Raw genomic sequence first — 23,746 nt, forward strand, 5'->3', positions numbered from 1 at the left:
AGACTAACTAGATTATTTACACTTAAAATATCAGCGATATGGACTCAGTATCTAAACTTATACTCCAGGCAGGATCATGCATTCTGTAACAAACCTCACAAAATTTCACATTTAAAATACAGAAAATTAATTTCCTTAACAGAATAACCCTTTTCATACTACAGTTTAACCAACAGATTCTACTTTATTTTTATTTTTTGTGATAAGAGATTAAACTCAGGGCCTTAACCCTTGCTGGTCAGGTACTTTCCTACTTGAGCCACACTCGTAGCCCTTCTACTTTTAGTTATATTTTCACTTTTTGCCCAGGCCAGACTTGAACTATGATCCCACTACCTCACCTTTCTGCTGCAGGTGGCATTATAAATATGCACTGTCACATCTAGTTTGTTGAGACAGAGTCTTGCCAGTGTTTTGTCTGTACTGGCCTCAACGACCATCCTCTAGACCTCTCTGTCTATTAAGTTGTTTGTGCTACAGATATGCAACCATGGAATCAGCCAACCAATAGATTCTTAGAGACATTTAAAATCACTCAGTTATTTAAGTCTGGATGTTGAGATATCTTATGAATTATAGCTAGCATACATGAGTACAATTCATTTAAGTTTAAGTAAAACTATGAATTTCAGAATTGGGAAAAGCACGTGTATGTTTTAAGTAAGAGATCAATTATAAAGAGAAAAAATTGAAAAATGCATTTTATATCTTATGTGCTGCGACTGGCATATTCTAATCTACACAGAAGTATGTCAAGGTATGTATTAGAGTCAAGGAGCTTTCCAAGTTCAGAAGGAAACCATAGAGACACTCATTAAATGGAAGATTACTAATAATGCATAAATGTCAAGTAAATTTTACAGACAGTGAATTCTACAGAAAGCCAGGGAACTAACTAGAGTGGTTTGGTCACACCTTACCTGATGGAAATGACTTAATCTGATCCTTGACAAAAGGGAAGTTTGGAAAGTTTTGAGTATTTCAGAAACTTGAGCTAAGGCTGTTAGGCAGAAATACAAAAGATGTGTGAGAAACAGAATGGCAACTATTTTATGGTGAAGAAAAATTCAGGAAGGAAGCAAAGAGATACAAGGGAATTTATCTTAAAAAGGGGCCTTACAGGTCAGAATAAAAAGTCTTGATTTGAATCACCACATTATTTTAAAGATCAACCAAGCATTCAGAAGAAAATATGTGACTCTGGCAGCCAGATTAGAGACTCTAAAGGCACAGGACAGATCAGCACTGAGTCAGGTGGCTTACATAATGCTAAGAGCAGAGAACTGAATGAGGAAGAAGTGGAGGTAAAGATGTAACATGAAAAGGAAACTGTTAGAGGGTTTGTGACAGAAGAAGTTCCATCATTTGCCAAGTAGAAACAGCAACAAGAGAAAACAAATGGCTGCATCTTAAAGTACTGAGACACCGAATAATCAACATACACAGATAGTATATAAAGCTTGTCCCCATCAAGGAGATACTCCAAATCGATTTGTACAGCAGTGACACCAGGCCTAGCAACACCAAGCCTTGCTCTAGAGAGCTCTCACCCACCTCTGCCCACTACCCCGACCTGGCCACTGCATGTAAAGAAACACTACAGCAGGGCCTGGGTGTCCATGGAGGCCCCGTGGAAGTAGAACCGTGACACAGGAATTGAACTTGAAAAGCTTTGGGCCTAACCAAAAAAAGTGTTTGTAGTCCAAGACTCCTTAAAAATGAGAGCAGCAAAAATATAACCCAAAATAGGCTTAGATTGATGGATGGATAAGGTAGGGATCCATTGACTAGTTCTGATTCTTTTCCATCTTTAAATTTTTTTTTTCATTTATCTCAGCCTCTGCATTATGGAAGGAATGAATACTATCATGGCGGCCTCTTAGGGATCATCAGAGATACTTACAGAGCAGTCAGCTTCTTAGGGATCATCAGAGATACTTACAGAGCAGTCTGCCTCTTAGGGATCATCAGAGATACTTACAGAGCAGTCTGCCTCTTAGGGATCATCAGAGATACTTATAGAGCAGTCTGCCTCTTAGGGATCATCAGAAATACAAAGCATTGTGCCTCTTAGCAATCATCAGGCACTTACAAAGCACTCTGCAGCATCATCCATAAGGCCAAGCTGAAATCGCTGCTCATCTTTGAAGCTTTCTGCAAGAGCATGCCTGATGTTATCCGAGGGAAGTGCTTTTTCTCGGCTGTGTTGAAACTGTGCAAATATTGTCTGGAAATCAAAAGTGCATCAGTACGGTTAATGCCAACTCTGAACATTCTACTCAGAAACTAACACAAGCCAGCCTTTTTTACTCAATCTATACAAAACTAAACTGTTCATGTTAGCAAAGTATGGGGACAGCTGGTGCAGCTTCTTAAGTGCATAAGAACTAAAACAAAAAGTTCTCAGATCTACCTTCAAAGAATAATTAACTGTTTCCAGAAGATTCTCATAAAGGTTGTTAAAGGAACAGACTTTTGATAAATTCTTTAAATGTAAAAGTGCACTATAGGGAATATCAGATCATGTCTGAGAAAAGTAAAAACAAAATCACATAAAATGTGATAGGAATTCACTAGATTATTTCTAAAAGTTAAAGTTGAACCAAATGAACTTTTAGGATTGTTTCTCTGGGAGCCCAAGCAAAAGCTCAAAATCAAACAACGTAAAAACAAACAAAAATAAGCCTTCAATATATTTACACTTTCCTATTATACTAAAGTTGCTTTGTAAAAATGCAAACACACCTTTTACAAGTCAAGAGCTAGTGATTAAAATTTTTAAGAAAAGCTCATCCTCCCAATTACCAATTTCTCTCACTCAAAAGAATTACTTCTATCCTACACCTAAGAAACCGCTAAATCAACATTTGAGAATGAGATAGTAGTATGAATTTGCTTTCCATTTTTATTCTGAATAAAGCAAGGAAAATCCTGTTTAGTAAGTTCAAGTTTAAAGACAATCATCTCATGGGAAAGAAGTAGGGAACCAAGATTTTCAATGGCAACCCACAACACAGAACCAATCAGATTGCTGGGCTTTGGGGACTTATATAATCCTAGCTACCAAAAAGCCTGAGGAAGCTAGCCCAGGGGTAGAGACCATTAGCTTCAAATCAGCAAGAAGCTGGAAGCAGAGTTGGTACTCAAGTGGAATAATATTAGCCTTAAGCAAAAATTCCAAGCAAGAGAGGCCCTGAATTCAAAATCAAGTACTGGCAGGAAAATATAATTTGTAAGACATACAAGGAATTAAAACACAAAAATGCCAGTTGGTATTACCCAAAACTATAATTCTTTTACTCATATATAAATACTAAAAGATGAACATCATCTCTTCTTTAGAAATTTAAATTTTCCAGGTGAAGTTTAAGCTACTGATCTAAAATAAGACTTTCTCATACTTTTTTCTTACTTAGTATTTTCTTTGCTTAATAGTATTCTGTCAAGTATTGATTAGCACTAGAAAACACATGCCCCTGACTTTATGGGCCTTACACTGTAAATAAGGAGACAGAATGTGCTAAGATATGTAAGATCAGATTAACATAAAGAATTAAAGTCAAGAGAAAAGTAAAGCCATGTAATAGGATGAAAAATGCCATAGAAGGATGGTTTTCCTTTTACATAGAGTTGTAAAGGAAGGCCTGGCTGGGTGGAAAAAGTAATATGTGTAGGCAAGCTGAGGATAGCTGGATGGAAAGCTTTTCAAACTAAAGGAGAAGTGGAAAGACTTGGAGATGGGAGCCAGCTCTGAGAAAGAAGGCTGGAATGGCTAACTTGACATGTGTATTTGTGAAAGGCAGTTTTTGTTTTTATTTTAGTTTTCAGTGGGGAGAAAGCAGGGACAAAGGCAGAAGGGAAACAGCAGGAAGATAGGTCATTGTGAAGTATGAGAGAGCTGGAAAGAAACACTGAGCAATTCTGATTTTTACAGTTGAACAAAGCACTCCCAATTTCCTGTGTGGTAAATAAAATGTGATACCACAATTTGATCCAGGTTATTCTTCATCCTTTAACAATAGCACTATTGTACCATGTTTGAAAGGGGGATTATAAAATTTCTTTTGGTGGCTTATGCAAGCAACTTTTTCAGGAACACACAAAAAAATTAAGGCATGCAAATGTATTTTGCTGTTTTCCTAAGTGTAGATATGAATATATTCAGTAAGAATATTCAAGAATAAAAATGTTTACATATAAAATATGTGCTAAAGGTGGTTCAAGTAGTACAAACCAGTATTGACCCCAAATATTTTAATTCAATTTAAAATGTGTTAATAAAACTTTAAATTCTTGGACAAAAATAAATGGCTAATACATACCAAACCTCTTTTGGTCTTTGTTTCCCTTTTACTTATACACATCAGAGCAGGAAAAAGGATCTTGTTCAAACTAATTATGCTACTCCTTTACTCTAGACAAGCTTGAAACTTCCTAAATTACTCATAAAGCCAAGATTTTCATAAAGGTCTAGAAGCCCCTCACAGTCTGAACTCCTGACCTGGAACTAACTGCCCAAGAACTAATCACCTCAAAACTTAGCTGCTATAAAACAATCATCTAATTTGTCCATGAATCTGCAATGTGGCAGAATGGCTCCTTTGCTCTGCCATCCTTAGGCACCACTTCTGCTGGGCCTGCAGTTCTGTGAAGGCAGCAAGCAGTTGGCTGTTGGCAGACTTCACCTGATGTGTGCGCAGGGTACACGTGGGCCTTTCCATGGCTGCTTGGCTTCCTCCAAGCATGCCAGCTGCCTTCTAAAAATAACAGACAAGCAGTGATTGCTCTATCACTTTTGCTAATCCCCCTAAACTCAGGTATCTTGCAGAATCTGTTCTGCCACGTTCTGTTGGTCAGAAATCAGTCGTTGAGGCTTGCCATGCCCAGGAGTTATCCAGGTGAGGAAGACTGCAAAACATGCTGCACACGTGAGTTAAACCCCCAGAAGGCCCTTGCCATACCCCTGAGCTCATCTGTCAGTACTCCTTCCCCTGCTCACAATGCTGCTGGCTTTTTGAGTGCCAGGGTGTATCTGGTGTTCCTTAAACATGTTGTGTTCCTTCCTTCCTTAAAGGCAAATGTTGCTGCTACATCTATCTGGAAGACTTTTTTTTTTTTTTAAATACAGAGTGACACTATGCAGCTTGGCTGGCCTAGAACTTGCTATACAGCCTGGGCTGCCCTACTTCCTCAGCATTCAAAGTGCTAGGATTACGGTCATGTGCCATCAAGCTCAGATCCTGGAAAACTCTTCTATCACAGGGCCTCTTAGCTCAAGTTTTCTCAGTAAGAATTTTCTGGCCACTCAACACTCCCTGCTTGTTTTCCCTGACTTAATTTTCATCCCCAGCCATTATCACCTAGCATGAGTAAATGCTTCCTTACTTTACTGCTTCTCAGTAAGAATACAAGCTCCTTGAAAATGGTGAGTTTTTCCTTTCTTTGAGACGTCTCACTATGTAGCTCAAGCTGGCCTTGAACTTGAGAGCCACCTGGCTCAGCCTCCTGAACTTTGAAGGGCAGGGATTTTTTTTTAAATCAAGTCTGCTCATTAGGAGTGACAAGAGTTGCACCCAGACCTAGTGGTAGTAAAAAAAAAAAAATCTGTCAAGGGCTGGGAGTTTGGCCTACTGGCAAAGTGCTTGCCTAGCATGCACAAAGACCTGGGTTTGATTCCTTCATACCACATACATAGAAAGAGCTGGAAGTGGTGCTGTGGCTCAAGTGGTAGAGCTCTAGCCTTGAGAAAAAAACCCAAGGATAATGCTTAGGCCCTGAGCTTCAAGCCCTGGACTGGCAAAAAAAAATTTTGCCAAAATGATAATTATTTTAAAATAAAAAAGATGTTAATATTTAGAACATTATTTTTTCCCACTTTTCTTATAACTAAGTGGAAAATAAATACATAAATCTGAACATGCATTGAAAGAATTCATCTTTAAAGTGAGGCCCCAGTGCCTGGCTCACTCCTGTGATCCTAGTACCTGATGAGGCTAAGATCACATTTTTGAAGCCAGCCAGGGAAGAGAAGTCCTTGAGACTCCACCTCCAAAATAACTAGCAAACATAAATAAATAAACCTAGGACAGAGTTGTGGCTTGAGTGGAAGGACACCAACCTTGCGTGAGCAAGCTAAGTGAGAACATAATGCCCTGAGTTCAAGCAAAAATTCATCTTTTAAATGGTAAATCACTTGACAATAAATTATAATTGCAGAAAACCTGACCATATACATCAATTGGGAAAAATCAAATTTTGGGGAAACGATTGTTGATAACTATTAAAGAAAAGTTACCTTCAATGCACAGAATATGCAGGCATCTCCCTGACACATATGTCCGGTTAGAACTCGCAGGCTGCGTCTGAATATATCCAATTGCCATAAAACCTAAGAAACACGTGTGAAGGATAAAGAAACAGAATTAAAATTTCCTTACTGTGCTCACTGGCAGATTGAAGACATTTTAAAAACTGCAAAATGTTAGTAACTTTGAAATCTCCTATACATAATCATATGCATACATCTGCATGTAAAAATTATTACATACATGCTATATATGTATCTTAGATGCATTCAGAAGACATTCATATTGACTCACATGAAAAACTCAGCTGGGCTTAAGCAAGAAACATCTAAATCCTTAGTTAAAGATCCCCACCATGAACAGTAACCAGGGGATACTAAATGGAAGACTTGGCAGAGACTTGAAAGAGGAAGTGATTGTAATACTTGGAACAAGCTGGAGTCTAGGAAGGAAATATAATTAGACTTGAAAGCTTGGGTATAGCAAAGAGAGGTCAGCTTATTGTGGCTGGAGGAAAGGGTGGCCAGACATGTGTGTGATCACGGTATAATGAATTTTTTTAAAAAAAATCTGTGTGGTGAAAGGAGTGTGGCACGGTAAGCAGCAGCTAAAGAATCCTCTGAATGTATTAACTACAATTATCAATTATCCCTTGACTGTCAGCTACAAAAGTCAGACACCAAGCAAACAAACAAAAAAAAATGGACACTCTTAAAAATCAACTGAGAAACCTAAATACTCCATACTGGGACAATAATAACATCTGCCTTAAGACTTGTGAAGATTAAATAATATATAATAATATATAAAGTGTGTAGTGCAGGGTCTGGCACATAATTGGCACAAAACAAACCCAAGCTATGATTACAATAAGCCAGTAAGACTGCGAGGTTTGCCCCTCTAACTTTAGTTACTTCCTCAAATAATATCACTTAGGAAATCCACTTAAGACTGCTCACTTCTCCCAACTCAAAACAAGACCGTAGCAAAAGGTTAATGGGAACAAATCAATTTTTTTTCGTGTTCCTTGCACTTTCAACCACTCAACATCATTTCAGAACTTCCCTTTGAAAGTTGTTTTTCCTTAAAGCAGAATGAGATCACTTACTTATCAATTATGACTCAGTGTTTTGCAAAGTATTTGGTACGGTTTAATCATTTCCTTGCATATCATAAAATACTACACTGAGACCTAATTTCAATAGACTGCAGGAAGAAAATAGAAATGGAGGACACTGGCAAAAAAAAAAAAACCATAAAATACCATAGCAGGTATTAGGAAAAAGTCACCAACAACCAGGCTTTTATCTCTGCTGGCTTCACTGCTTACCAGCTCTCTGCACCTCAGTTTCCTTAACAAACTAAGGAGGACCCTGATACCTATGTTTTGGGTTTGTGTAAAGATTAAATTTGACGAGCTATATAATTTCTACACAGTAGATTGTTAAGAACCCACTAAATGTTTATGATTAAATACAACTTTGTTTCTAACTCAGAGAATGCCACAACTAATATGTCAAACCAACACAATTTAAAGATGTTCTTACTACATAAAAGTTTAAAAAGGAATTAGACTAATAGGATATGCCTTCTATAATCTGTTTATAAGGTTAGTATTTCTTTCAAAGGCGACTCTAATTTCTTTTCCTAACTACCAGAAATTTTAAGTTACACTGGATCAAACTACGGAAAATTATTCTGGATTGTTAGAAAACTCCATGGTGTATTATTGAACATAATAGTGAAAGGCCTTTTTCAATGTAATAGTGCAAATTACCACCACAAAATAATAATTCTACTTGTAATTAATACTTAACTTATTTCATTTTAAAAGGTATATTTCACCACTTATTTAAAAAACCAAACTCCAAGGGTTTGTTGAACTAATTCATTTTCAGGAATATTTATTTCTTTTTCATTATTTGCACCTAGCAATTCAACAAGAATCTCAACCAAATCAATAGGTTTCCCTGTCTTTGGCAGGACTGGGGTTCAAAGTCAGGGCTTAGTATTTGCTAGGCCAGAATACTACCAATTAAGTCAGATTCCCAGGTCCTTTTGGTTTGGGTTATTTTGGAGGTAAGTCTCACACTTCTGCCTTCCCTACTATGTCTCCTGGATAGTTAGGATCCCAGACATGTTCCACTACTCCCAGCTCTGTTTATGGGGTCTCAGTGATATTCTGCCTAGGCTAGCTTTAAACTGCATTTGTCTCCATCTTCCAAAAGCTGGAACTACAGGTATAAGCCAACACTCCAGCCTAATGCTTTTCAGTGTTTACACAAGGTGTGTGATTAGTCCTCTAAAACACACACACACACACACACACATCATATCACATCACATCACATCACATACATTAGGTAAAGAAATACAAACCTTTGATACCATTCCTTAGTTCAACATAATACAAAAGGCGTTAAAACTAAGTAATGAGAAATGGCATAGAAATTCTTTCTTCTGGCTTAATTATACTTGTACTACTTTAGTAATATCTGTTTTCTGAAATTTATAATTTCTTACAGGGTGCATTTTACAATGTATTTCTCCTTAATTTTTTAAAAAAATTAGCATACAGTACTTATAAAAGGAGCTAGGATTTCCACTGTAATATTTCTATACATGTATATAATATATTGTAATTAATCTTACCTCTCTCATCATTATCACTTATGTCCTATCTTCCTAAAACAATTTCAATCAGTGCCCTTGTTCTATTTTCATAATACAAACCATTTAGTTTGAAAATACCACTCTCATTCCCTGCCCTCATTAATCTAACCTTCTCCTTCTGGTACCCACCTCATCAATAAAGACCATTTATCTTTCTCTCACTGCAACTCCACACTAAGCAGTAGCTTTCACTGAGATGCTTCATGATTCTGCTTTCAAAAATAATTATCCAAGTTTCATATTAACGTTGATACTATGAATCTCTTTCTAAATGCCGCCATTTTCTGACAGATGTCTATTTGAATAGTTTGGTCAGTAAAGCTTGCCTTTGAAAATAGGATTAGACAGACATGTTCCTGTGGAGGCCAACAGACACCCCAAAGCTTCAGGAGTTGGCAGCTGAGCCCTGCCTGGGACAGAGCCACTGACACAGAACTGCATGGGGCCTTCTGTTAATTTCTATAAGGAAATCACCAAACACCCTGAATGATGGCAGTACATATCACCTAGAGCAAACAGAGGCCTAGGACAGCGCCTGTGTCTAACAGCCAGCGTAGAAAACTTGAAGAAGTCACTGAAAAAAAAGTAAGGTAATCTCAATAATATAACTGTAACTCTTATTACAGCCTGTGAAGTGGACAGGTAAAATGACTAAGCTACTTCCAAATAAATTGATCCTGTTCCACAATAAAGTTCACTATTACTTTCAGGAACCCAAAAAGATTATGAGCACAAGGTAAAAGTTGATTTACAGCCATTTAAAAATTAACCAGGCATTAAAGGAAAAGAAAATATAGTCTAAAATGCAGAAAAGAAAAATGTCCAAAATAGAAACTCAACCAAAATTTATAGGAGTTAATGGGATCTGAGAACTGGCAAGTCATGACTGTAATCTTAGCTGCTCAGGAGGATCCTGATGTAAAGTCAGCTGCATCAGAGAACTCCACAAGACTCCATCTCCAAAAGAACCCCTAAAAAGCAGTGCTAGAGGTATGGTCCAAGTGGGAGAACGGGAGCTGAGCAAGCAAAGGGAGAAGATTCAAGCACTGAGTTCAAGCCCAAGAACTGGGAAAATACTAGATAAATGGAAACATACTATGCAAGCACAAGAAAACAGTTACTGTAACTGTACTCCACATACTTTATAGGTAGAAGTAAGGGTGAACCTATTAGGTAGAGACATGAAAAAGACGTTAAGACTCCTTTCAAAGTAACGATGAAAACTAACATTTAAAAAAAATAGCTGCTTCAACATCACAAAAGAGATCTATAAACCCGAAGAAATAATAAACCACAAAAATGGAATGGAAAAAAAGACCAGGAAAGATGAAGAGAGTCAGTGAGTTTTGGACAACTGCTAACAACCAACTACGCACGTAACTGGAGTCTCCCAGAGGAAGTGACAGATAGTTATTATTTCAAGGAATAATAGTCAAGAGTTGACAAATCTATGAAAATGACCAGCTCACAGATACAACATGCTCACCAAACCCAAATGCAAGAAAATGAAGAAAAATGGTCTCAAGATACATCATAATGAAATCGCTTTAAACCAGTGATCAGAGGAAAAATCTTGAAAGCTGCCAGAGTTAGAAACATTCCATAGAGCAAAACAAAGAATGGGGTAATGTTTTCATTAAAAATAATTCAAGCTAAAAAAACAACAACAAAATGTCAGGAGGCCCTTTCAAAAACACAAATGAAACACAGATTTTTTTTTTCTTTTCAGACATACAAAAGCTAAAACAATTCACCAGAGACATAGGCCAGCACTAAAAGGAATGCTAAAGCAGAGGGCACTAGAGGACAAGGTGGAGTTAAATGAGGAGTGATGGGTACCATCTTCTGGTAAAGCCCATGGAATGAGCAATATATATATATATATGGTATGTGTATGTGTGTGTGTATGTATGTATGTATACTATAGCATATATACTATACTATATATCACATATTATATATGCTATACTATGGTATATATATAGTATATATATACTATATAGTGCACAAAATATATGTATTTCTCAAAGATTATTACAATTTTTAGTGTGACATCTTTCTCATTCAAGATTATCTTATGTTGTAATATGCTTTTTCCTCTCTGAACTATTTAAATATAGTATTATAGGAGCTAAAGAAAAAGACAGAAACACAGAAAAATATAAGTGAAAAAGCCCTGATATTAAAAAAAGCCTTTCTGATTACCTGGTTCACTCAAGAACATTTAACTCCAGGTTTGGGTATTTGCTATTTTCTTTTTTTTTTTCTTTTTTTTTTTTGCCAATCCTGGGCTTGGGCTCAGGGCTTGAGCACTGCCCTTGGACTTTCTCAAGGCTAGCACTCTACCACTTTAGCCTCAGCACCACTTTTGGCTTTTTTTCTATGTATGTGGTACTGAGGAATTGAACCTGGGTGTTTGTGCATGCTAGGAAAGCACTCTACCACTAGGCCAAACTCCCGGCCATGCTATTTTCTTATATACAGTGTCATTCAATAAGTATTTTCGCTGTCATTCCATACACCAGTGGAATCTTTAAGCCAGGACACACCACTGACTGCCACTCAAGGATGCTAGAGTAAAGTGGCATCACTGGCTTCCAATACCACTGGTCAAGTCCTACCTGTCCTAGAAGGAGGACAAATGAGAACAAAGTCTGAACCAGGTATCTGAGCACTTGAGATACTCTAGTCGTGTTTATTTATTAATAAAGCAAGCACTATTTCTGCCTGCTACCAGTTTTTAGGAGGATAAAAATTGGAACTGATACAGAAAATCCGTATTATACACAAGAAAGACTAAGGCAGAAAAGTAGCTTAATACGCACTGGTTAACTAAAAGAATTTCAACACAGATTGAATCCAATGGATTAATCCATAATTTATCCCAAATAATGATGGTCAAATGATTCTTCCAGAGGTAACCTGAGTGATAGAGTGTGAAGTAAGGGGACCGAGTACTAAGATGAAAATATTCTGCCTTCTTCATTTCAATCCAAGCAGTTTCTTTCTTCCTCATCATGCCTACTGAGTTATGCACTGGATTTCAGTGGGGGGACATGTAAAAAAAATTAAAAGACACAGGATGGGCGTGTGGCCTAACAGTAGAGTACTGACTAGCATGGATGAAGCCCTGGATTTGATTCCTCAGTACCATAGAAAACACTAGAAGTGGTACTATGGCTCAAGTGGTTAGAGTGCTAGCCTTGAACAAAAAAAGCTCAAGGGTGGCGGGGTTGTGGAGAAAAAGGAACCCTACTGCACTGCTGGTGGGATTGTAAACTAGTTCAGCCACTCTGGAAAGCAGTGTGGTTTCTTAAAGAACTGAAAATTGACCTTCCCTACGATCCCGCCATACCACTTCTGGGTATCTACCCTGAACATCATAACTCAAGATACGATAAGGACACCTGCTCAGCTATGTTTATCTCTGCACTATTCACAATAGCCAGGCGATGGAAACAATCCAGATGCCCTACTGCAGATGAATGGATATCACAGAAAATGTGATACACACACACACACACACACAATGGAATTCTACATAGCCAACAGACAAGATAAAATAATGGCATTCGCAGGAAAGTGGATGAATCTAGAGCAAATCATGTTGAGTGAGACAAGTCAAGACCAAAGGAACAAAAGGTGCATGGTATCCTTAATATGTGGCTATTAGATCCAAACAGTATGAGAGCGAGGACTCAAAAGTTGCATGTCCAATGCCATGGACATGGTATTAGAAATATAAACACAACTACATAGACATAAAAACTTATGACTGTATAGACATAATGTTTTATTACATAGATTATTATATATCTATGACATACAAACCCTCAGCCTAATTTTGATTATGTTCTAAAAATCTAAGTGCCAGTGATTGTATATAGAGATTCCCTTCTTGAATACTTGTTTGTTAAACACACCATTTGAAATATGATGTAAAAATCAATGTTAATAAATTCTTTACTTAAAAAAAAGCTCAAGGGCAGTGCCCAGGTCTTGAGTTCAAGTCATAGGACTGGGATAAAAAAAAAGAGTTCATATTTTAAGAAACATATTCTTACTATGGTAAACATTTTAAAATAAGGTTCATTTTTACATTACAGCAATGCATCATCCTATCATCCTGTTAAAAATCCCCATTTCTACTTATTATAAAAACCAAAGTGTCCGACCAAAATACATCTGTGTCCATGAAAAGTGATATTAAGAAGTCATTGTAGAGCCAGGCACTGATGGTTCATGCCTGTAATCCTAGCTACTCAGGAGGCTGAGATGTGAGGACTGCAGTTTGAAGCCAGCCTAGGCAGAAATGTCCACGAGACTCTTATCTCCAATTAACCACAAAATTCAGAAGTAGGGCTGTATCTGAAGTGAGAGAGCACTAGCCTTGACACAAAAGCTCAGAGACAATGCCCAAATCTAGAGTTCAAGTACCAGGCCTGGCAAAGATAGAAAAAATAAGAGGGAGGAAGGAAGGAAGGAAGGAAGGAAGGAAGGAAGGAAGGAAGGAAGGAAGGAAGGAAGGAAGGAAAAAGGGAAGGAAGGGAAGGAAAGGAAAGAGGAAGGGAAGAAAGGAGGGAGGGAGGGGGGAGGGAGGGACAGTCATTTTAGTTAAGATCTTTAATTTAAAAGTCAAAGAAACATTCCACAGTTGATTTCCTAAAATTCACTTTGATAGTAGAAGTACTTAGGATCTCACCTGCACTGCACTATTAAGAAAGCAGCTGTTCTGCCCTGGTTCATTTAACAAGCCCTTGGTGGGGGCCAGTGACAGCATACTTCCAGCTTGATAAGCTTTTCCAAGATTGCCGCCAGGCTTCCGTAAGAATTTTACCCACGCCATTCTCAAGCAAGTTTGCTTGCATTAAAACTGAGAATTCTATGCTTATGTGATGTTTTGAAGGATGTCTTGAATTGTCCACTGAAATTCACTGCGGTCTATTGCAGGAATGTAAATTTCCAAGTCCATAACGTTCTTAGTGTTAAAATTCTGGAAGACTTTGGCAAGTAGAAAATAGAACAAATAACTGTTGAAGCTGGATGCTAAAAACAAGGCCTTTCCAATTTTTATATGTAAAATTTTACAGATCTGTACACAACGATGAAGTCGTCTTTTAAAAACTGCTAAAATAACACAGATTAACTGTTTTCTTTAACAGGCAAGTAATAGGTCTTGATTGGTTAAAAATACGTATTAATGATACAAAAATATGTAAGTTGAGCATTTGGCATGATTCCTCAGGGCATTTGTTTTCTTTATGGTTTTTTAATAAGAGAGAAGTTTGTCTGTTTCCCAGGTGATGTTATCAGGTGACTCCATATTGCATATCAATGTGACCTCAAAGCAAATCTACAAGAAAGAAAAGAAATGTTTAAATAAGAATCAAAACTGACCAAGAATATTCTTATTTTATTACTTGAACACAAATACTTAATGCAGAATTAAAATGCACTATAAAAGGATTAGAGCTAGTAACATCCTGAAATGGGAAAATGGACATATTATTTCATCATTTAGACTTTTAAACTAACATTAATATGACATTTAATCACTACCTAACCAAAGACTGCAATGTTCAAAGAATGCTATCATTAGTAAAATATTCTATAAAACAAATATGAACCAACTTAGATCTCAGGTGGCATTCAATATATGTCATCATTAAATTGCTTTATTAAACAATTGCATATGTATATTCTGTATTACTATATATCCTCTATACAAAATCACTTTCCAAGAAGGTCTGATTTTATATAAACTGACAAGAATAACAATAGAAAAGAAGCTTTTGTTAATAAAAATTTAGGAAACTAAATGTCCTTGTTTTCCAATGATGCTTGTGATTTAATAAACCTTTAAATGTTAAACTGCTAAATTAAATACAATCAAGTATTAACTAATAAAGTTTTGCTAAGTAAACTGAATTTCCCTCCTGTATTTTTGTTAATTTATTTTAACAAAATAAGGTTAAAAAAAAGTATTAAGGTCTGAATTCAGAGCTTCATCATTGCTAGATACTTGAGCTATATCTCTAGTTCTCCGGCTCTGCTTTATTTTTTTTGCCACTCCTGGGGCTTGAACTCAGGGACTGCACACTGTTCTTGGGTTTTCTCAAGGCTAGTGCTCTACCACTTGAGCCACAGCATCACTTCCAGCTTTTTCTGTGTATATGGTACCAAAGAATTGAACCCAGGGCTTCATGAATGCTAGGCAAGCACTCTACCATGATACCATGTTCCCGGCTCCTGGCTCTGCTTATTTTTGAGACAGGTTTTCAGTTTCTGCCCAGCCTAGCTAGGATCACAGGAATATACCACCATACCAAGCTGTCAGTCGAGATGGCCAAACTGGCCTCAAACCACAATCTTTCATATTTCAACTTTCTGAGCTACTGAGATTACAGGCATGAGTTACTAGTGCCTGGCTCCTTCCTGCAGTTGTTTTTCATTCAACAAACACTTTTTGAGCCATGTACTGTACCACAGTCTGATTCTAATATAATGAGGGAAACCAGACAACATTACATATGATGACACCATATTAAACTGCAGAGTGTACTATAAGAGTATGTGCTAGAAGCTAATGAAAATAGTAAGAAAGTGGGATGAGAGGTACATGAAATGCAGGACCCCTAGCACTATTACACTAGATAGTAAAGGTTAACCAATATCAGGATTTGATGGAGATGGAAAAACAAACAAACAAAAAACACACAAAGGGGAGGGATTCCAAGATTGATGCTGGCCATCTTTGCTCTAGTGAAGTGGCAAGAAAAAGGCTGACAACAAGGGGAGTGGATGAAGGAGACTGATGTCTACAGAGGCTGTGAGCACTTGTAAGGAGGGTTTTTTTTTTTTAAGTTATCTTCTCTCAACAAATCAACTCCTACAATTTAGGAGCTTAGTTTGGTGAGGGACATAGACACAAATTGTTAATTAAGCAATATTATGTTCCTGGTTCTTTCCCTCCCACCCAACCCTGGAGATTATACAAAACACATGTATCTAATAAGAAGCAGGGAGGAGGGGCCTTGAGTGTGGCCTAGTGGTAGAGTGCTTGCCTAGCACGCATGAAGACCTGGGTTTGATTCCTCTATATCACATACATAGAAAAAAGCTGGAAGTGGTGCTGAGGCTCAAGTGGAAGAGCTCTAGCCTTGAGAAAGTCCAAGGATAGTGCTCAGGCCTTGAGTGTAAGCTCCAGGACTGGCAAAAAAAAAAAAAAGCAAGCAGCAGGGAGGAACTTTGGGGATACCAAAAGTGATGGCTTCTCAAAGGGGAGGAAACAGCAGCTATGAGATGGAAAGACTGGGAAGGTCTTTCTGGTTGTAGCCTTTTCCATCTTAGAGAATCCAATTCTCACCATGAGGCAGATCTGGACAGTCTGAAGGATCTAGGAACTGCTACCAAGAACTGGTGGCTTACAAGGCCCATCCATATCTTGTCCTCACTGTGTTAGATGAAGAAAGACCTGGAGAACATCCCATCTCTAGGCCAAGCAACTTAAGTGCCATTTTGCAACCGCTCTTAAATTTCATCACCTCAATTCAAAACCTTCCACCACCACCACACCACTCCTTGAGATCAGTCAGAGCATGGACTTTCACCCTTCTCCTCGGGTAAACAGGACTAGCTCATAATTAACATGGTCTTCCAGGGAAAGAATAACCAGACAGGCGGAAAGCAGTAAGCACTGCGATGGAGAGGCGGTGATTGTGTGACACAGGAGACAAGAGGAGCGAAGAAAACCTAAAGTGACTACTATATTTTCCAAATGAATATACATTGTTTTCAATAACTACTAAAATAAAAATCCAGTGTTAACTTAATGAGCAAATTGAATAAAGAGGAAGAAAACATTAGAGTGAGAACTAAGTTCAGGTCAAGAAATTCTCCTATGACATACTAAAAAAGAAATACACACAGAAAACACAACTGTGTTTTAAAAGGGAAAGGGTGGCCAGGAGTTTGGCCTAGTGGTTAAAGTGCTTGCCTAGCATGCACGAAGACCCGGGTTTGATTCCTTGGTACCACATACATACAAAAAAGCCGGAAGTGGTGCTGAGGCTCAAGTGGTACAGCTCTAGCCTTGAGAAATTCCAAGGACAGTGCTCAGGCCCTGAGCTCAAGCCCAGGATTGGCAAAAAATGAATAAGTAAAATAAAAAAAATAAAAAGAATAAAAGGGAAAGGGCTTGGATGAAATCTAAAATTGCAAATATCTAACTGTATTCTGGTAACACAAGAAAGAGATTAAACCCTAACTACTTCCAGAAAGGATTGAGAATTTCCCAGAATTAGACTGAAGAAGCCAGAGCAAACAAAATACATTTAAAGCATCCAAACACAGAGGAGGGCAAAGATAAGAACTGTGAAACTCTGAGATGGAGAGGAAATAAAACAAGGTCTTTCAAAAGCTAATGACAACAGACAAAATCTTCACAAGCTAGATGAAGAAAGAAAAAAGGAAAAGAAATGGCACTAATAAGAGAACTGATCAGATACAGAGACAACCACAACTGTCAAAGACCACCATGAAAATCTTATAGAATATTGAAAATCTAAAGGAATAATTTCCTAGCAAATGACCAATAGTTATCCAAGAAAAAAAATGTAAAACTGAAAACAACTGATGAGGCAGGGAGACAAGCCCTCAACATTAAAAATGGTGTCTAGATCAGGCTGACTTGAAGTACAGTTTTATCAAAGAACTGTTCCTACCAAATGTTGAATCACTGCACCCTGCAAGCGACAATAAAATAAAAAGTAATCTCTTATCATCTCATGAAGCTTATATGACTACAGATACAAAATATTATAAACAAAACACCAGCACACAATCTACCAATGTATCCAAAGAACAAAGTGAGAATAATGATAACTAGACTTTATTCCAAGAATAAAAATATGATCCTATACTTATTCCATTAATAAATATTTGGGAGGAAGTACACCAAACAGCAAAAACAGCATTATTCATAATAGTCCAAGGGTGAAAACAACCCAAATGCCTAGCAACTGATAAATAAAATGCTGTGTTTATGTTGTGTGCTCTAATAACGGAATATTATTCAGTCATAAGGAATGAAACCCTGATATATGGCATATCATGCACAAACAATGAAAACATGCAAAGTGAAAGGTAGTCACAAAAGACTACATATTATATGATTCCATTCACATGACATATCCAGAGGCGGGAAAATCTACCAACAGACAGACAGAACATCTGTAGTGGTTTTGGAGAGAATGACTCTGGTGGTGTAGAATTAAAGTGACAGGGATCAGACAAACACCACAGGGTATCTGTCAGCATTCTCGAGCTTCCAGTGAGAACCTCTCCTCATAGGTTCAGTACACGTAGGCATTAGGTCAGATGTCAGATGAGAAAGACACATGGTAAGCACCCATGGCCCAGATAGCCTGCAGCTGTGTAAGGCAGAGCTAAAACTTGCAGTGTATCACCAGAGATCTCAAGACCATGTCAAAGGAAATCACAACAAGGCTTCTGAGTAACAAAGGCAAAACAGAGAAATTCAATTATCATCCCATTTTCCCAAAATGACATACGTGTACAAACATGTATGCTTCACGTGGTCACCTGAGCTGTTACATATGCATCTGAAATGGGGCTGGATAGTCAAGATAGAAGGTAAAAAGCCTGCACTAACAAAGCAAAATACCAATATAACATGGGCAGGTATGTAACATATAAGTAACATATACACATGCACATACACACTCAAAGTCAAAAGTAAGAGATGTATCAGAGGGCTTGGGGGATATGAGGCATGGCTCAAATGGTAGAGTGCTTGGAATTCCAATCTCAGTATCACTCATACCAAAGATATACCATGAAAGTATAAACTTAAAGAAATTTAACATTGCAATGTGAAGCAGAATTAAATTGATAAAGTGAATATTAGCCTATAAGTCTGTAGGAAAAAATAGTATAAAAATAGTATAACAGGTAATATTAATACATGTATGCATATTTGTATAGTTTCAAAACATGTCTGGAATAAATTTAAGAAAAATTTAGTGAAAACCATGGTGCAAATCTCAATAAATTCTCTACCAAACAGTAGCATACAGAGCATATATCTATAACTTAGAAGCAAACAAGAAACTTTCTGACTGAATAAAAAAAATAAGAAAAGTTATTTAATATACAGAATTCAGCACCAAAGCAACACATATTAAAACTTATGAAAAGTTTCTAAAACACTACTTATAGAAAAATTTAAAGTTTTGAATGTAACACAAAACAAGTGACTGAAGAAAAAGGAAGTGTAACTCACAAGAAAAAAATAAACAAGAGGGGGCCAGGAGTTTGGCCTAGTGGTAGACTGCTTGCGTAGCATGCATGAAGACCCGGATTCGATTCCTTGGCACCACATACATAGAAAAAAAAAAGCCAGAAGTGGTTCTGAAGCTCAGATGGTAGAGCTCTAGTCCTGAGAAAGTCCAAGGACAGTGCTCAAGCCCTGAGCTCAAGCCCAGGCCTGGCAAAAATAAAAAATAAATAAATAAATAAACAGGAGGCTTCCTTCTCCCTCTCACACCAAAGAAATGAGATGAGGTTGCTATCTAACTGTAGCCAACTGCAAAAGAGAAATACATAGGTTATGCAGGAAACTCTTGAAGATTAAGGTTTTGCAAGAGAAAAACAAAGTCTTACTACCAATCAACTATTCAACAGAGATAATTATGTAGCTAATAAACACACATTTGAACCTGGAAAGATTGCAAATTAAATCATACTAGTACTCTCTATGCATTCAATTGACAACAATCTCCCAATTGCTGTGGAGAGTTGAGCCTGAGAAGAGAGTATGCAAGTGAAGGATGTAAATGAGGGACTAAGGACTTTCCTGCAGGGGAGAGGGTTATAGGAATAGGATGACAGACCTCTTTCAGGAATGAAGTCAAGCCTGAGCAGCAGAGAAGACACTTCCCAGGTGTCTGCCTGGACCAGTAGAGGGATGGCAGTGCCAACTTAGAGAACCGAATGAGTTTTGCTTTGGCAAACAGTGGAGCTCCCTCTAAAACAGAATGCCTCAGCTTCTACACAACATCCCAAAGAAGTCGTCTAGTTGACATCCAAATAAACAAGTTCATCTTGACATCCTTGCTAGGATTATGATTGGGGCTGGACATAATGCTTGCAAATCACAAGCACACAGAAATAGAACCAACCAAAGGATAGATGAAAACAGAAAGAAGGCGGAAAGAAAATCAGTTAAACCAGGCTTACGATAATAACAATTACGCTGGAGTCAAAAGGACAGTATATTTCTTAGTGGTTATTTTACTGCACAACAGATAGTCAGATTAACACAATGAAGTCACACTCTTCCATGTTTCACACAAATGCTACAGTATTTAATAAGGCGTGGGGCTGAAGTGGCTCAGAGCATCCAACTTTATGACCTTCTGTTTTATGACCTCCTTACTGGTAACAGAAAGGAAAGCAGACAGAAGGAATCTAACCTAGGCCAAAGTCTAGAAGTAGGGATAACAAGTCAGTGCTTCCCTCAACTACTCCCTCCCTTTAGCTGTGGGACACTCTACAACTTCAACTATGGTACCACTTCCAGATTTTATTGGGGGGGGGGGTTAATAGGAGATAAGTCTGATGGGAACTTTTCTGCTCGGGCTGACTTTGAACCACGATCCTCAGATCTCAGTCTCCTGAGTGGCTAGGATTACAACTCTTCCTCTCTTTTATCAACCTAAATGATATTTGGGATACCATGAGTGTTGGCTATTTTTTCAATTGGTATTTTTATATCCTGTATGATTACCTAGTTTGCTGACATATACGTGGTGCTCAACAAAACATCCCAATGCCGAGTTCAATGAGTTCTGACAAAACTACAGTCATATAATTATGACCACAAGCAATCATTTCCAGCACCCTGAGGACCTTTCCCAATGTGGCAGGCAGAATCCTACAACTGTAGCTACCCTGAGCCCCAGCTTTCACACCGGACTCCCTAAAACTTGCAAGTATGGCAAGATTGAAGTTGATATTAAGATAGGGAAAGCAGGGTGTGTACAAAGGTTCATTCCTGACATTGCAGCTACTCGGGAGGTAGAGATTAGCAGGAATGTGGTTTGAAGCTAGCTTTGGGCAAAAAGTGACGGTGACTGGAGAGGCATTAGGTAGGATGATGACAGTTGAGGCCAGCTCTGGGCAATAAATGTCAAGACTCTACCTGAAAACTAACTACAGCAAAAAAGGGCTGAGGATGTAGCTCAAGTGATATTGTTCCTCCTAACAAGTATAAGGCCCCGAATTCACATTCCAATACCTCCAAAGAATATAAAAAGATAAGCAGATGATTTAGCTGGGTCTACTGAAATCAGATGAGCCCTTAAAAGCAGAGATCTCTTCTCTCAGGCTGATGGCAGGGAAAGTCAGAGACAAAGCACTTTAAAATTTTATTTTTTTTATAATTTTTTATTTTAATGTATAAAGGGATTACAGTTATATTCACCAGATAGAAGATGCATTACCTCTCACACATTGATTTCCCTTATGTTTTTGTCCCCGTTTCTGTCCCCCAACCTCTCCTATTTTCCCCTCCTATTTCAAATAAACAAGTAAACATCTATATAACATACCAGATAACAAAGTGAGATACTGTAACACTATGAGATTAACCAAAGAGTAACACAAGAGAAGTGAGAAAAACATAAAAATACTCGATGTGCCATGGCTGCTTTAAAGATAGAAAGGAGGCTTGTGAGAAGAAATCTGTGTGACTTTTAGGATCAGAGAAGAGATCCTGGTTAGCAGATAGCAAAGATGCAAGGGTCTGAATCCTACAAAGAAACAAATCTTCCAACAGTGCAAATGAGAATGGAAACAGGTGCTTTCGGCCACTATCCAGGGTGGAGGCCAGTATACTTGACCTTGACTTCAGCCTTGTGGGAACCAGGTCAGGATACTAGGTGAGCCCATTTGGATTTCTGACCTACTAAATTTAAACCAGTAGATGGGCATTCTTTCACACGGTTAACTTTGTAGTGATATTATGAATACAACTCCCAGAAACTGCTGATCTGTTTTCTGTTCCTACCATTTCAACTCTTCTGGAATTTCAAACAAAATGAACCTCTACAATCTTTCTTGTTGGGCTTATTTCATTTGGGATAATACTTTTGACTTTATATCAAAAGCATATCAGTTGAGATATATCTCTATCTATCTGTCTATTTATCTATGTACCTATCTATCAGTCCATCTATCTCAGCAACACTTCATTCTGTTTTATCACTAAGTAATATGCTTAGGTGTAGCTTCAATAAAATTGCTTGCCAATTTACCAGAAGGGCATTTGCATTGCTTCCAATTGGGGAGTTATTATAACTAAAGTAAATACCAATATTCAATTACAAGTTTTTCCAAGGACATACATTCTCATTTCTTTTGGGTCTTAACCCTAAACTTAGGGTTCTAGTGTTAAGGAGATTCTTCTAAAATTATGTTCCTCTGCTCAAAATGTTGCCATGGAGCCTTCAGGCTTTTTTAGAGAGACTTTATAAAGGATGACTCTTGTCTTAGACCTACAAGTAAAGGCTAAGGCAGCTTGCACATAGTTTTGGAGTTCAGGAAACCCAAAATAACAGTGTCTGGTGACGGGTTCACTTTCTGCATCACAGGCGATATTTTCTTTATGCCTCCTCAAATGGCAAGAAAAAGAGCACAAGCTTTCTCTAGCTTCATTGATAAGAACTTTGCCTTCATTGGTAAGAGCTTTGCCTTGAAGAACTAATCATCCAGACACCTCTCCAAAGCCCAAAACTAAAGCACTGAGGATTATGAGCATATACATTTTAGGGAATCACAAACATTCATGCTATCACAGCCTTGCACCATCTGCCTAGAATTCTTGTCCCTATCTTCACTTCTAACTTCCTGACCTTTGGCTTTCTCCATTCCTGCCACGCTAATCCTCTTGCCATTCTTTAAATACATACCACACAAGCTCCTATCTTTGCACCAGTATCTTCTGCCTAAAAAATATAAGTTTCTGAAGCTCACAGGGCTTTTCCGTTCCGCCCCCAATCCTTCATGATTACTTTGCTAAAAACTCATCTTCAAATGTAGCCTATGTTTAGCCAAAACTGCAAACCACCATAAACTCAACCCCATACAAACTCTCCTGACTTCAGTCCCCTTTTTCCTTTACTTCTTGACTGTTTTATCTTCTAATACACTTTATTATTGACTATTAATATATTCATTATTTGTCTTCCCTGATAATGTAAAACAAATCTCAAGCATCTTCAACAGCAGCGTAGGTGTACATATTCAATATTTATTGAATGCAGCTTAAGAAATGAGGTGAAATCTTAAACAAGTTTTCTGAAAGCAGAGCTCCTAAACAAAAAAGAAAATGAGCCAGGCAGGTTCCGCAGGTATAGGACAATTTCCTACGGCCTGGCAGCTAAGTCTGTGTCAGAGCCACATGGACAAGTAGGAACTTTATACCAGGCATACAGCATCACCATTTATGAAGAAAAATCTTGTAAGGGCTCAAAAAAACTAGTCATCCAAGAGCAAGAGAACTATTAGAAAAAGGGCATGAAGTTTATGCTGCAAGCTGAGGAGTTGGGTAAAAGCCAAAGCATAAACTATCTGGTGCTCAAAGAGTGCCCAGAAGGATTCTTAACAAAGATGGATCCACATTCTGATACTGATCTCAAGATTCAATATTAATTCTGTGTTCTCTATTAATTCCTCCTTTGGTCAAG

General features: G+C 37.8%; 1 protein-coding gene across 2 annotated transcripts in view; it reads right to left on the reverse strand.

Moving 5' to 3' along the window:
• The window catches only part of Usp53 (ubiquitin specific peptidase 53), a 42,687-nt gene extending 28,558 nt beyond the window's left edge, over window positions 1-14,129 (reverse strand). For both annotated transcript variants that reach the window (XM_090356644.1, XM_090356643.1), the window contains exons 1-3: window positions 13,681-14,129; window positions 6,296-6,388; window positions 2,093-2,227 (exon numbers count right to left, since the gene is read on the reverse strand). In XM_090356644.1, coding sequence (XP_090212770.1) covers window positions 2,093-2,227; window positions 6,296-6,388; window positions 13,681-13,824 — 372 coding nt within the window. In that variant the 5' untranslated portion in view covers window positions 13,825-14,129. The remainder of the gene's footprint in view (window positions 1-2,092; window positions 2,228-6,295; window positions 6,389-13,680) is intronic.
• Between the last annotated feature and the right edge of the window lie 9,617 nt (window positions 14,130-23,746).

The sequence above is a fragment of the Megascapheus bottae genome, chromosome 23 (assembly GCF_031878675.1).
Source record: "Megascapheus bottae isolate mThoBot1 chromosome 23, mThoBot2.hap1, whole genome shotgun sequence".
Taxonomy (NCBI): domain Eukaryota; kingdom Metazoa; phylum Chordata; class Mammalia; order Rodentia; family Geomyidae; genus Megascapheus; species Megascapheus bottae.